The sequence below is a fragment of the Triticum dicoccoides genome, chromosome 1A (assembly GCF_002162155.2).
Source record: "Triticum dicoccoides isolate Atlit2015 ecotype Zavitan chromosome 1A, WEW_v2.0, whole genome shotgun sequence".
Classification (NCBI taxonomy): Eukaryota; Viridiplantae; Streptophyta; class Magnoliopsida; order Poales; family Poaceae; genus Triticum; species Triticum dicoccoides.
Window position 1 is genome coordinate 523,101,228 of NC_041380.1, and position 13,949 is coordinate 523,115,176.

Consider the following 13,949-nt stretch of genomic DNA (forward strand, 5'->3'; position numbering starts at 1 on the left):
CGCCCGCATCATAACCCGCCCTAACCCTAAAGCCAACGGGGGAGGGGAGGCAACAACGAAAAGGGAGAGCAGGAGGGGAGAGTTACCATCCGGGGAAGCCATAGATCGCCGGAGAATCGAGATCCGCCCTGGGCCGCCGCCGCCGCTCCTGATCTGCCGGCGCCAACAAGCCCGTCGCCCGCCGGTCGCCCTGTCTCCTCGCACCGAAATGACGACCCCGTGCGGTTGCAGCAAAAACTGAGGAAGGGATAACCCGTGCGAGTTAAAAAAACATGGGTCTGTGGTGACACGTGGCGCAGACAACGTCCCTTGGATCAAAAGAGATCCAACGCACGGAGCGCGACCGACGCAACGGTTCGGCCGGCGCCCCGGCCACAAACACTTCCCAGTCACGGACCTGCAGTAGAGTCACGAGTTCTCCGAAGTCACGGAGGTCAGCTACTGTCTACTGAACTCCAAATGCAGTGCCGAAGAGACCAACTGTACATGAGAAAAGAGAGAATTCCTTATTTAACACTGTCTTAAAACTTTTTGCCCTATTTAACATTGTAAAAAAATTTCTTCCCTATCTAACAATGCGTCTAAATTTTATGCCCTTTATGACACTTTTATCCATTTTAAGCCTTAACTATGTTAAATGACATCTGAAAAGACGTTTTTGCCCCTCATATGATATGTGATAAAAAAATTGATAAATGTTAATATTGTATGTATGTATGTATCCAACCGGCTCGGTTTGGTAGCTGTGTCAGCCAACTTTCAAGAAAAATCAATCAACCGCTTATGCTAGCTCTGCATCTACAAGTGCTCTGAGTTGCATGGTGTAACTTTGCTTGTATTAATCACATCTGTGAAGTGACATATACATACCGGTACAACAAGTGGGACAGCTCGCTACCGAATCTAAATAGAAAGGCTGTCGAGTAGGCGGAGGCATGCGGAGCGCGGTGCCATTGCACTTGCACCCTGCATGCACGCGTGTTGACCGAGTCCACGAGTTGGTCCTTGTGTATGGAGTGGAATCCGCTTGAGTCCATTTTGGTCCGTGTCTTGCTGTCTGGCAAAGACGTGCGCGACGCCTTGCCCAGGTGCCTCTTGTCAGGACGTGCGGCCGAGGAGCTCGACCACAGGGACGGGGCGTGTACTGTAGTCGACAGCTCATCGACGTATTCCAGATGACCGGTTCATATTATATGAAGGGCAAAAGTGTCTTTTTACATGCAATTTAACAATGTTAGATGAAAAAATAGACAAAAGTGTCATGAAAGGCATAAAATTTAGACCCCATGTTAAATAGGAAAGAAAAAGTTTTCCAATGTCAAATAGGGAAACACATTTTAAAGTAGTGTCAAATAAAGAATTTTCTCATGAGAAAACGATACGCGCCAGTTTTGTTTCTGGTCATCAGATCAACACCCAACGGTCAGGAGTGCGCCTACACCTGTTCATCTTTTTCCTCGCCCACAGTCCCTTCCGGTTACCCCTCACCCCCAGTTAAGTTCCAGACTCGCTATTGCCATCTCCTGCTCGTAGCTGTGGCCGGCGCTCCTTACGCCGTCCCCCAGCCGGAAAGTGACTGACGGCACACAAGAATCGAATACTCCATAGTCCAAGGTTGCTGATGATGAATTTCACACTTTCATATAGGATAGCTCCAGCATCCTGATGTCACACAAAAAAAATTAGGCGCCTGAGATTTAGCAAAACCGAATACTCCATAGCCCAAGGGTGCAGATGACGAGTCACACTTCCACATAGGATAGCTCCAGCATCCAGATGAGCACACGCGAACGATCGTCACGATGAATGCTTTGCTCCTCTACAGTAGAAGATTAGCTCTCAGATCAGTCTGGTCACAGCAACCTCCAGTTCCTAGGCAAAGTATCCAAAACAGCAAGCAACTAGAAACGAACTGAACTGAAATGAACGAAACTAACGAAGGAAACACCACATACGCTAGAGCATGCAAAATACATGGAGCCATGGAGATTGCGTCTCACCTTCTCAAGTCGTTGGAGCAGAGCCGTCTTAAACTGCCAGACTCCGCGACCGATAGAAGTAGATACATACATCATCACAAGCACAGGAAATAGACAGAAGCAGCCACCAGTCAAAAGTGTCCAGAGACATGCCTAAGTAATGCATTTGATTGAAAGACACTACTAATACTACATTTGATTACAAGGGCGTCGTGAATATTCTATGCGAGCTAAAGGGCTATCAGAACATCAATTAGGTACAGCCGATGATAGGCACCCATTTCAGGGACCAATGTTACTACAAGTCATTTCTTCTTACAGACCAGGCACCCTTCCAAGGCAAGATGGTCCTATATTCAGAAATTGGATACAGCGTGTGGACGGGCCATCCTATATCTTCTGCTTCAATGCTTGGCGCAGCTGGACCTTGCGGCCGTCGAATCTCGAATCCAGAGGCTTTGACTTCAGGCTCTGCTTCTTCGCGCCCTGGGGCCATTCGATGCGACCTTTCATCGCGCGGACCACGTGAGGGTTCACCAGCTCCGGGCTCCACTCGCCCACGCTCGGCGAAACCGTGCACACCTCGCTGCCCTTCAGAGTGGGCGAAAGAGCGGAGTTTGACATTCTGCCACTTGAGAGCATCCCGTTCAGTAACTCTGATCCTGTTTTCTTGCGGCCATTGTCGTTGTTTGATGATCTCCAGAGTCTGGCGAAAGAAGGCCCTCTCTTCCGGTACTTCTCTGCTGTGGTCGAACATACTTCGCTGATACCGCTAATGGACCTGCAGTTTTCAGAATTGTCATCGCAGTCCGTTCCACTCATCGATGCGCCGTCTCCTCCACAGAAGCCGTTCACTGATGGTTCACTCCCACCTGGTGAGTTGCTCGAGCCGTGCTCATCGACATGGCTGACAGTCTCCCATCCGCTGTCATCTTCCTCTTCGTTTCTGGCACAGGGTTGATGGGGATACCTCTTCAATGGTTTTTCCAGGAAGATGTCATTTTCAGGACTAACTGTGTGGATATTTGTTGCATGACCGATGGGGATATCTCCGTTACACTGCCCAATCTCCCTCTCCTCGGTGTCTTCCCTCTGTCTGAGCTCCTCAAATACAGCAAAAATATCCTCTGAAGCAGGTGGCGGTTTGTAAGAGAACTCCTTAATATCATGAAACTTCATCGAGCAAATTGCTTCCCTTAGCCTTTCTGCATCTCTTACCATCTCTTTATCTGCAGTATTGCCTCCATGGGAACTGAGGAAAGCCTCAACCTCAGACTGAAGGTCGCTCAGCTGTGAATACTTGCTGTCTAGTGTCAGCTTTGCATCAACGAGCTTCATCTGAACCCTCTCTTCGCGCCAAACCTCCGCCATCTGCAGCATCTTCCTTTCTTCCTCCAGCTCATCTCTCATCTTCATAGATTCACTCTTCAGAGCCTCAACCTCAGCTTTGTCTTCGGCAATCTCCTTTGCTAATTCATCACACACCTCCTCCATAAGCTCCCTGGCCTTCCTCTCCTTTTCATAATCTTGCAAGTATCGCTTTGCCACCAACTTCAACTCGGATACCTCAGTGGCCAACTTGGAATTCATAATTTCTGCCCTTTGTCGGTTCTTCCTCTCCCGGTTCAGACTCTCTTTAACACCATCGAAGATGTCTCGAACCTTATCATGCTCCCTGCTCTTCCAGGAAGCCTTTTCCTCAGAAAGGCTCCTTAACATGTGATCAAGCTTCTTCTTTGCAGACCGACTCTCAGCTTCAAGCTCATGAATCCGGTTGTGAGCCTGCATAAGCTCTGCTCTTAGTGCAGAGATTTCTGCATCAGCACTCACTGGATAATGATCAAAGGAATCACAGTCAGCATCCCTTGACGTGTTCAAGCCACGCCGGTCCCACTTGGTTGCCACCTCCATTTCGATTCGAGGTGATGGAGAGTAAGCTCCCACCTAATTTAGGATCAAAATCATTCTCATTAATAAAACAAGATGAGAAAAGAAAATGGTGAACTGTACTCTAAGTAATAATTCGTGAACAAGGAATATACCTCATGAATGCTGCCGTTGCCAAGAGGCTTTCTTCCTGACCTGCCTTCCAGGACAGCTTTGTAGTAATTGCACCGATCCGGCGTATGCAGAGGCTTCGGGTTAGGCTGCAAATTATTTCTTTTAGCTCATCACCAACACTTCAAAACCACGTATTAATACTCCCTCCGTCCCAAAATAAGTGTCACTGATTTAGTACAAAGTTATACTAAGTAGGCAACACTTATTTTGGGACAGGGGGAGTAGCATCTTACAAAATCTACATGTCAAATGGAGAAAAAAATGTTCAAAGCCAACCATTGGATGGTCAGCATTGCAGATATATAACACTAACAGCAATATATAGGGACCACAAGGACCCTAATTAGAGGGTAGATAATAATGGAAACATGGAGATGTGACATCCCTGGGCCCGATTAATGGAGATACAGCGAACACTAAGCAATCTAGGACGGCAATGATCAGCAATTGGATCAACAAAGGACATGGACATGCTCAAATCTAACATAAAACCTGACATGATGGTGGTACCAAATTGACGCGGAAACATGGACCCTGCTACCTCTCCCTAAACCAAAATTTACCCAGCGAAGTAGATGCACAGCTTGCTACGCATTATGACGCAGTAAGCAAAATGGGGCGAATCGTGGGTTGGAAGTCCAAGTCAGTAAGCAACATTTATGCTAGATAGTCAAATTCCACCTCCAACTAAAAATGTTCTGCCGTCCCTTCGTCCCTCGAATTGGCAGACACAATGCGCTGAGACAGCAACATTGTGAGAAAATTCGCACCCATCTCGCCGAATTCCCTCCACCCATTGGATGCGCAGACACAGTAGCTTTCAGAACAAACAGCCCAAAACCTGTAGAGAAAATACCAGGCTGGACCTCCTGAAGAAGGACGAAAACAAAGGATCACAGAGCACGAAACCACCTAAATTCTAACCAGTTCGTCGCCGGTTGCATCCCACCAGAGGACGGCCACAGCAAAACCCTAGAACGCCACAGCAGCACAGCACAGACGCACGCGACCACGGGGGAAGAAGATCCACGCTGATCTGGGAGACAAATCCCTACCTGCGGCCGTCGCCGCGGTTCCTCGGGCACCTCCCGCGGCGGCGCCTGCGGCGGGTGGACCCTCCAGAGCGCCGCGGCGATCTTCCTCACGGAGGCGACGCGCGCGACGGCGTCCCCGGGCCAGCGGAGCGGCGGGGTGGCGGGCGGGGCGGCCGCCACGCGGCGCGCGGACGCGGCCAGAGAGGGGCTCTGCACGCGCAGCCGGCGGCGGGGGCGGGGGCGGGAGGCCGCTGGGCCCGGGGAAGCCGCAGCGACCGCGGCCGGCTCCCTCGATCTGGGCGGCGAGGACTTGGCCTGCGGCGTGCGGGGGCGGCGGGAGCGCGCCATTGTGCGCGGGCTCGCTCGGTCGGTCGCTCAGAGCGCGTCGGCGGCGGGCGGGGGCGGTGGCATTCGCCGGGGATGCGGCGCGGGCGGTGGGGGAGGGAGGGGGGGTGCGCGTGCGGGTCTGCGGGCGAGATCCAGTACCGGTGCCGCGGCAGGGGACGCAGTGGGGTGCGTGTGTGTGTGCCCAGAGCCCAGTGGTGGTTTTGATACGACTGGTGCTAGTGCTACGAGTAGTACTACTAGTAGTAGGGGTAGCTGCGTAGGCTCGTGATGGAGGCTGGGGAACGTGGGATGGGGGAAAAGGGGAGGGGAAAGGGAGATGGATGGAATGCAATGGAAGGATTTGTTTGGCTTTGTTTTTCTCCTCTTGTGGATTTGGTATTTTGGACTTTTGGAATTTGTGGCTTTGTGAATTGTGGTGGTGAAAATGTTTTGGGTTGAGTTGAAAATGGAACGGTTTGAGCTGTTTGAATGAAAAATGCACTAGTGATTTAGAGTTTGATGGAGTCTCCACGGCGAGTTGCGTTTGTGTGAGAGTATATACCTCCAAGTTTTCGAACAAAAAGTTCTTTTTATAAAAACATTATATGTAACAAGAACACTTGATAAAATGTGTATGAATGTGACTTTTCGTGTGCTAAGAAAGAGAAAGGAAAGAGGCGAGGGGTTATCGTAGCAAGCATGCATACAAAAATATTCGGAAAAAAAACTATGCATATATATATGGTATTTTTACTTCGTGGAGGCGTGCGCCCAGCTAATTGCATTCTTTCGCATTAGCTAATCATCAAGTATCTTGGAGAAGAAGAAATGTGTGTCAGTTACCTTTTCCGCTTAGCCGAAAGTGAGGATGGCATGAGCAACAGCAGGCACCCCGAGCGATAGCCGGCGGGAGCGAGTCCAAAACTTGACGGGTGCAAGTCGAGGGGAAGGGGGGGGGGCACTGGAGTTGTTACAAGTCAAAGGGCTTAGAGGGATGGTCGAGGTGGTGGCCAGCACGAGGTTGGGGGGAGGTCGAGGGAAGGGAGACCGGGGCGCAACAGTGCCCGCCGGCCGGGAGGCAGAGGCGGATAGTTACGGCTAGGTAGGTCGTGGGGTGGAAGACGAACCGTCACACGCCGAGGAAGAAGTACAGTTCACGCACAATGGCCATTGAATATTGATCGGACGGGCATGAGAAAAGTAACAGGCGAGGCAGCCAGCCCACCAATGTTCGAGTCTCGGCTTGAGCACTTGGTGCTCACGGAGTTTTCTTCTATAAAAAAATTGCCAACATACTAGTCTAGCCCGGGTTAGTCTCTTTTTTTTAGAAAAGTGATAGATGTAGAAACAAATCAAGTACGCGCTCTCCATTTTTCTCCTTCGTCGGTGTGCGTGCAATAATCTGAAAACTACTTTTCCTATGAGAATACAAACAGCGAATTTTCTGTCTGATGTTTTTTTTTAATTTTTAACTGGGGGAGGAGGGGGGCCCCTCAACCACCTGAATATATTCCATCGAATTTGCCTAGAAGCCTCGCAGCTCCATACAAGATAGGTTCAAGTGAACCAGAATACACGGGGGAAACAAGAGGAGACACAACCAAAACACACACACACACACACACACACACACACGTGCACACATCCAGCCGAATCTCCGGAAGACCCGCCGAGGAAAGGGTAGAAGAAGGCCTTTCAAAGATCCGAAGCCGGACGCACCAACACCACCGACCGCCATTCCAAATATCATCAGCACAACCAGCAAGGAGGAGGACCTCAACTTACACCTTCATTTGACCAAGCAAGGAGAAGAGCCTTAAACGTTGGCCGGCTGGTTGCCACCCAACAGCACCCCGCAGAGGTAGAGGTGCCATATGGGAACGAGGTGATCCATTGAGTAGGATAACGACCCCGCTAACCCGGCTTCGGATGAAAATCAGACCCATTCCGGCGCATGGCTGAGCCACGATCTCACAGACAGAGTACCACCTCCTCACCAACAAGGCACACACCACCGTCGACCCCAAATTGGCCGCACCACCACCACCATCGAACCCACAGCGAGCATCCCCCACATAGACGAACCGAGCCGAACCTAGATGATGCCTTCAAGAAGGGATGCGACACAAAATGCGCCGCCATCACCCGTTCCAGGAGAACCTGGAACATGGGTTTCCACGGGTTTTCGGAGGAGCACTCACCATGACAGCGCCGCCTCCACGGAGGTACACGGCACCCGCAGGCGTCGCCATCGCCGGCTCCGGCAGGAGCAGAGCTTTCGCCCAAGTGAGAATACCACCTCCTAGAAGCATGGACAGGTCGTGGAGCACTGCCCCCTGCACATTGCCACAGAGAAGGGTCACTGCAGCCCAGCCGTGAAGGAAATATGCCCTAGAGGCAATAATAAAGTTATTATTTATTTCCTTATATCATGATAAATGTTTATTATTCATGCTAGAATTGTATTAACCGGAAACATAATATATGTGTGAATACATAGACAAACAGAGTGTCACTAGTATGCCTCTACTTGACTAGCTCGTTAATCAAAGATGGTTATGTTTCCTAACCATGAACAAAGAGTTGTTATTTGATTAACGGGATCACATCATTAGGTGAATGATCTGATTGACATGACCCATTCCATTAGCTTAGCACCCGATCGTTTAGTATGTTGCTATTGCTTTCTTCATGACTTATACATGTTTCTATGACTATGAGATTATGCAACTCCCGTTTGCCGGAGTAACACTTTGTGTGCTACCAAACGTCACAACGTAAATGGGTGATTATAAAGGTGCTCTACAGGTGTCTCCAAAGGTACATGTTGGGTTGGCGTATTTCGAGATTAGGATTTGTCACTCCGATTGTCGGAGAGGTATCTCTGGGCCCTCTCGGTAATGCACATTACATAAGCCTTGCAAGCATTGCAACTAATGAGTTAGTTGCGAAATTATGTATTACGGAACGAGTAAAGAGACTTGTCGGTAACGAGATTGAACTAGGTATTGAGATACCGACGATCGAATCTCGGGCAAGTAACATACTGATGACAAAGGGAACAACGTATGTTGTTATGCGGTCTGACCGATAAAGATCTTCGTAGAATATGTAGGAGCCAATATGGGCATCCAGGTCCCGCTATTGGTTATTGACCGGGGACGTGTCCCGGTCATGTCTACATTGTTCTCGAACCGTAGGGTCCGCACGCTTAACGTTACGATGACAATTTCATTATGAGTTTATACATTTTGATGTACCGAAGTTTGTTCGGAGTCCCGGATGTGATCATGGACATGACGAGGAGTCTCAAAATGGTCGAGACATAAAGATCGATATATTGGAAGCCTATATTTGGATATCAGAATCGTTCCAGGTGAAATCAGGATTTCACTGGAGTACCGGGGGGGTTACCGGAACCCCCCCGGGGGTTATTGGGCCTACATGGGCCTTAAGGGAAAAGAGGAAAGGAGGCAAGAGGTGGCCGCGCGCCCCTCCCCTTCCTAGTCCGAATAGGACAAGGGAAGGGGGGCGGCGCCCCCCCCCCTTTCCTTTCCCTCTTCCTCCTCTTTCCCCTTCTCCTTATCCAACTAGGAAAGAAGGGAGTCCTACTCCCAGTGGGAGTAGGACTCCCCCTTGGCACGCCCCTCCTTGGCCGGCCGCACCCTCCCCTTGGCTTCTTTATATACGGGGGTAGGGGGGCACCCTAGGACACACAAGTTGATCTTCGTGATCGTTCCTTAGCCGTGTGCGGTGCCCCCCTCCACGATATTACACCTCGGTCATATTGTAGCAGTGCTTAGGCGAAGCCCTGCGACGGTTGAACATCAAGATCGTCACCACGCCGTCGTGCTGACGGAACTCATCCCCGAAGCTTTGCTGGATCGGAGCCCGGGGATCGTTATCGAGCCGAAAGTGTGCCAAGAACTCGGAGGTGCCGGAGTAACGGTGCTTGGATCGGTCGGACCGTGAAGACGTACGACTACATCAACCACGTTGTGCTAACGCTTCCGTTGTCGATCTACAAGGGTACGTAGATCACACTCTCCCCTCTCGTTGCTATGCACCACCATGATCTTGCGTGTGCGTAGGAAATTTTTTGAAATTACTACGTTCCCCAACAAGCCGCGCACACATGACCGGATCCGGTCCACCGCGGGCCAGATTCGGCAGGATCCAACATGCACCGCCCGCCCCCCATCGGATCGAAGCCAAATCCGCGGCCGGCAGGCACGTCGCCCATGCAAGGGGCGAGCACCACCACCCCGCGCCTCACAGAGCACCTCCGCCGGACCCCCAACCGAAACCAGCAGATCCCCGACGCCCCCGAAGCACCGGGTGCCAACACAGCGAGGAGTCGCCGGTTCGAGGGAGGCCAGCGGGAGGGAGCCGCAAGCGCACCCACCCCCACCGTCCCTGATACGTCTCCAACGTATCTATAATTTTTGATTGCTCCATGCTATATTATCTACTGTTTTGGACATTATTGGGCTTTATTATCCACTTTTATATTATTTTTGAGACTAACCTATTAACCGGAGGCCCAGCCCAGAATTGTTGTTTTTTGCGTGTTTTAGGGTTTCGAAGAAAAGGATTATCAAACGGAGTCTAAACGGAATGAAACCTTCGAGAATGTGATTTTCTCAACGAACAAGACCCAGTAGACTTAGACCCTACGTCAAGACACAAAAGAGGAGGCCACGAGGTAGGGGCGCGCCTACTCCCCCCCCCCCCAAGGCGCGCCCTCCACCCTCGTGGGCCCCATGTTGCTCCACTGACGTACTCCTTCCTCCTATATATACCTACGTACCCCCAAACGATCAGAAACAGAGCCAAAAACCTAATTCCACCGCCGCAACTTTCTGTATCCACAAGATTCCATCTTGGGGCCTGTTCCGGAGCTCCACCGAAGGGGGCATCGATCACGGAGGGCTTCTACATCAACACCATAGCCCCTCCGATGAAGTGTGAGTAGTTTACCTCAGACCTACGGGTCCATAGTTATTAGCTAGATGGCTTCTTCTCTCTTTTTGAATCACAATACAATGTTCTCCCCCTCTCTTAGTGGAGAACTATTCGATGTAATCATCTTTTTTGCGGTGTGTTTGTTGAGACCGATGAATTGTGGGTTTATGATCAAGTCTATCTATGAACAATATTTGAATCTTCTCTGAATTCTTTTATGTATGATTGGTTATCTTTGCAAGTCTCTTCGAATTATCAGTTTGGTTTGGCCTACTAGATTGATTTTTCTTGCAATGGGAGAAGTGCTTAGCTTTGGGTTCAATCTTGCGGTGTCCTTTTCCAGTGACAGTAGGGGCAGCAAGGCACGTATTATATTGTTGCCATCGAGGATAACAAGATGGGGTTTTCATCATATTGCATGAGTCTATCTCTCTACATCATGTCATCTTGCTTAAGGCATTACTCTGTTTTTAACTTAATACTCTAGATGCATGTTGGATAGCGGTCGATGAGTGGAGTAATAGTAGTAGATGCAGGCAGGAGTCGGTCTACTTGTCTCGAACGTGATGCCTATATACATGATCATACTTAGATATTATCATAACTATGCTCAATTCTGTCAATTGCTCAACAGTAATTTGTTCACCCACCGTAGAATACTTATGCTCTCGAGAGAACCCACTAGTGAAACCTATGGCCCCCGGGTCTATCTTCATCATATTAACCTCCTACTACTTAGTTATTTACTTTGCTTTTTACCTTGCCTTTATTTTACTTTGCATCTTTATCACAAAAATGTCAAAAAAATTATCTTATCATATCTATCAGATCTCACTCTCGTAAGTGGCCGTGTAGGGATTGACAACCCCTATTCGCGTTGGTTGCGAGGATTTATTTGTTTTGTGCAGGTACGAGCAACTCGTGCGTAGCCTCCTACTGGATTGATACCTTGGTTCTTAAAAATTGAGAGAAATACTTACGCTACTTTGCTGCATCATCCCTTCCTCTTCGGGGAAAACCAACGCAGTGCTTAAGAGGTAGCAGTCCCCGGCCACCGCGATCGAAGAAGTGACGCGCGCTGGAGTCACGCCGCGCCGCCCGCGCCACACAGAGCTCCCCGGGCTCGTGGGCGCTCTACGCAAAGAACGACGCCCCGCCGCCGCCAGATCTGAGCGGGCTTTGCCCGGCAGGAGCTTTGGGCGGCGGCGGGAGGGAGAGGGAGTAGCGGGAGGGGGGGTCGGCCGGGGGGAGGGGTCGCCTCCCTGGGGAGGACGGCGCGGGGACTCTCCTTCTGTCTGATGTTAATTTCAGTTTGGTTATACGCGGTTAATATGGGCAAGGGAGGTCATATTATCATTTATTTTACACAGAAACGGGAAACCAAAAGTGGACAGCTTCGATGAGAACGCCGCCGTACGTGCTCCGTGGACCACATCACACTATGAGGATGTCGCTGGAAAAGATAGTTCGAGTGGTGGCCGGCGAAGACCCATGAATCCAAAAGGGGCAGGAGGGCCGTAGTTCATCGAGAATCTCCGTGCACCACCCACGCCGGAGACGTTGATGATGGTCGGCCAGGACCTGGTAGGGAGAGTGTCGGGCGGTGCTAATCCTTGAGAGAACGACATGCGCCGCCTACACGTTAATTAGACCAGCACGCGTGACCGACACTTTAAATTCTAGCGTGCCATCGTCGGTAGATCCATTTTTAGATGCTCAGCGTTGGTAAATCTTTCATACTACTTACTTTCTCGGATCCAAATTAATTGCAAATAGAGGCCGTGTCAGTTAATTCGGCTGGGAGGGACTACTAGTACTTTTTCTGCCTGCGAAAAGCCTGATATGGACTGGTATATGAACGAAATTAGCTCAAGTCGAAAGGGGATTATTTGGTTATGGGCGCATGAATGGCACGATGGTGCATGTACACGTTGTAAAATACAAATACACCCATGCACGGACTCGTTCCATGAATCTGCGTGGTCCTCCGCATCTTTGCTGCAGAGGCATCCTTCCTAGTACTACTACGTGCGTATATACAGTAAAAGCTCGCATGTACCAACAGATCATAAAAGATAATTTAGGGCGTGTTCAGTTCAGTAGGTAGTATCCCTTCGCTTTTTTTATGACAAGTATTTTCGGACGGAAGAAGTAGGTACTAGTACTAAAACTTCTCCCGTTCGATATTCGGTGACCTTGTCTCAGCAATTCTCTGATGTGGAGGATTGCACTGTAGCTAGTATTCATACCATGATACCAGTACCCTACAAGAGAAACAGTGTCCAACTTTCGAATGCCTCTCGCGTGGTACGGTCGTAGAGCATAACACCACCCAACGTACCCAACGTAGTACTGCAAGATACTCCTATACGAGTAGAGAAGAACTAGCCGTAAAACCACAACGTGGCACATGGTCTCCCCTCTCCCTCCGGCCCTCGATCGATCCCGGATACGATGCTCCCATGCATATCAACCTCCGAATCATAACCAGACCGACGTGCGGAGCACCTACACTACGCCGCCGGTCACGGAGTTCACGCATGGCCGGCGTGCCGTGCCTGCCTCTTTCTAGGCCTTTAATTGGAGGGAGCGCTCACATGAAACTTCGCATAAATGCTGACGGCCATACCGGAAAGGAAAGGAGTCTACCAACCGATGCAAAATAAGGATATCTTGGGGATTTTGTCATATCTTTGCGTCTCAAAGTCTTGCCATGTTTGTAAGTCTTGCAATGTTCTCGGAAGATTATGATGTTACAATCTACCAACCGACTAGTAGCCCAACTATAGCTAGTCCATTAGGCTGGTTGAAAACTAGTTTAGCATCTCGTGTTTGCTTGTTTACGGTAAATAATTACAATGGTTTTGTCTTTCCACAGTCCATCGAGAAATGATTTAAATAAGTCACCGCTAAGGACCGTATAGGCTAAACAAAAGATTCGTGTCTACATCGGCACACACAGAAAGACCATCCATTTCCTGCGAGAATAAAGAGGGTTCCAAAACGTGTATCGTAGGTGCACAAGTCTTGATTTATGAAGGCAACAATATAATGGGAAATACCCAATGGAACCTAGGTCTTAGGCGCATCCACATTGAAAAAATATTCTATAAAAAGTCAAACAGTTCTGATTTTTTTAATGAACATGGTCTAGTGTTATATATTCACTGTAAAGTTTCATGAAGAAATGACTTTGATCTTCTATGCAAAGAAAGGAAAACAATTCTATACAAAAGTTACTATTCAAGTTTTTTGAAGTTAATTATTTCTTCACCGACAAGAAAACAGAAATCATTTCTTTGCGCAAATTCCATACGTGAGTAGAACATTCGACCATGTTCGGCAACATTTTTTTTCAAACTGGTTGATTTTTTTTTTTGTATTTTCTAAAATCGAAATGCTTTAGCAGGTGCATCTAGAACCATATTGCAAAAATCCGCACCACGGTATAAGAACCGTCATTCATAGGAAATCTCATGAGATTAATTTGGGGATTTTAGATGTTACTGATATATGTTTTATACACTTGATCAAACATATATAGACATGAATGGATTAATTAATTTGAAACAAGCCCGTCCTA

The 13,949-nt window shown here is 49.1% G+C and overlaps 1 protein-coding gene across 1 annotated transcript; it reads right to left on the reverse strand.

Moving 5' to 3' along the window:
* Positions 1 to 2,110: 2,110 nt before the first annotated feature.
* LOC119285488 lies at positions 2,111 to 5,437 on the reverse strand. The gene is made up of 3 exons (XM_037564777.1): positions 5,096 to 5,437; positions 4,022 to 4,126; positions 2,111 to 3,923 (listed from the first exon to the last, which is right to left on the reverse strand). Exons 1-3 carry the CDS (start codon positions 5,420 to 5,422, stop codon positions 2,370 to 2,372), a joined length of 1,986 nt encoding a protein of 661 aa, XP_037420674.1. The 5' UTR covers positions 5,423 to 5,437; the 3' UTR covers positions 2,111 to 2,369.
* Positions 5,438 to 13,949: the final 8,512 nt, after the last annotated feature.

Excerpts from the sequence above, each read along its gene's own strand:
- LOC119285488 (XM_037564777.1), bottom strand. The coding sequence starts at position 5,422 with ATGGCGCGCTCCCGCCGCCCCCGCACGCCGCAGGCCAAGTCCTCGCCG. Across the intron at positions 4,127-5,095 it reads AACCGCGGCGACGGCCGCAG|CCTAACCCGAAGCCTCTGCA; the intron begins GTAGGGATTTGT and ends AATAATTTGCAG. Across the intron at positions 3,924-4,021 it reads GCAACGGCAGCATTCATGAG|GTGGGAGCTTACTCTCCATC; the intron begins GTATATTCCTTG and ends ATCCTAAATTAG.